The sequence below is a fragment of the Aplysia californica genome, unplaced genomic scaffold (genome assembly GCF_000002075.1).
Source record: "Aplysia californica isolate F4 #8 unplaced genomic scaffold, AplCal3.0 scaffold00206, whole genome shotgun sequence".
NCBI classification, from domain to species: domain Eukaryota; kingdom Metazoa; phylum Mollusca; class Gastropoda; order Aplysiida; family Aplysiidae; genus Aplysia; species Aplysia californica.
In genome coordinates, this window is record NW_004797476.1 from 677594 (window position 1) to 678617 (window position 1024).

Here is a 1024-nt window from a genome sequence, read left to right on the forward strand (position 1 = left end):
TCAGAAAAATAAGTGTTTTACTTTTTATTGCTATTTTTGTTTGAGGGAACATAATGTGTTGTTTGTCTGAAGAAAGAGATGGAATTAATCATCCTTGTGCGCGCGATATTAGATGATTCATCAAAATAAGGGGATGTAGATGTGGGAATTCTGCATGCTTTCCGTGTGAGCAGTAAAAGCAAGGAAAAGAGACTGCTATAAAATCCCCATTGTCTTCGTTACAGGACTCCCAGTGGAGACAGTAAGTTGGGGTCAGGTGCGCAGAGCATCATCAATTTATTGTCTCTGTCTCAACTTTTTTCCTCCACACGGCGGGAAGTGGCGCGAAGGCGAGGGGGCCCGGCCGTGTGCAAAATCGCCAATTTCTGTGTCCATCCTGTGCCCTCGTTTACCGTATAGAGAAAAGAGCTAGGCTACCGTACCACGGGCGTTCCCTCGTACCGGAAATAAGTGGGTGTGTCAAACCAGCGGCCATTTTCTTACTGCTACTAGCATCGTCAAAGCAACCGACGCTAGAGACTAGAGAGCTTACAATTTTCGGAAGTTCTAGGATTGGCATCGTCGGACCAGCACCAGCCTAGAGGCGGAGTCTTACCAGTTCCACTGTCAGTGTGAGACGTGTAGGAATTCGGACATCTTGGAGAGGGCAGTTGAGAAGTGACTCTGTGAAGGCCTGTGTGTGTTTAGCAAGATTTGTAAAGCAAAAACAAAAAAAAGGGGGAAAAAACAGAATACTTTCGTTTTATTTTCACGTTTCTCTAGCAACCCACTGATTTTTAAAATAATAATAATTGTTATTATCTTCTAATTTTGATCGCATAATTCTTTTTCGTGAGTTAAAGTTGTTTGTTTTTTCTATATTCGCCATGATGAGAGTATGTTCTCTTGTCAGCCTCGGTGTGCTCTTGTGTGTTCTGATGACGTCAGAGGGCCTAGCGGTGGGCCAAATCAACCTGTTGCCTGACAGCTGGAACAGCGGGGCAATGGGAGGACGGAACCAACCACACACAGGTGAGGGGGGGGG

At 45.2% G+C, this 1024-nt stretch overlaps 1 protein-coding gene across 1 annotated transcript in view; it reads left to right on the forward strand.

Moving 5' to 3' along the window:
• The first annotated feature begins 229 nt into the window (after positions 1-229).
• The window catches only part of LOC101863438, a 5314-nt gene continuing 4519 nt past the window's right edge, over positions 230-1024 (forward strand). Inside the window, exon 1 of the mRNA XM_005099225.3 lies at positions 230-1011. Coding sequence (XP_005099282.1) covers positions 867-1011 — 145 coding nt within the window. The 5' untranslated portion in view covers positions 230-866. The remainder of the gene's footprint in view (positions 1012-1024) is intronic.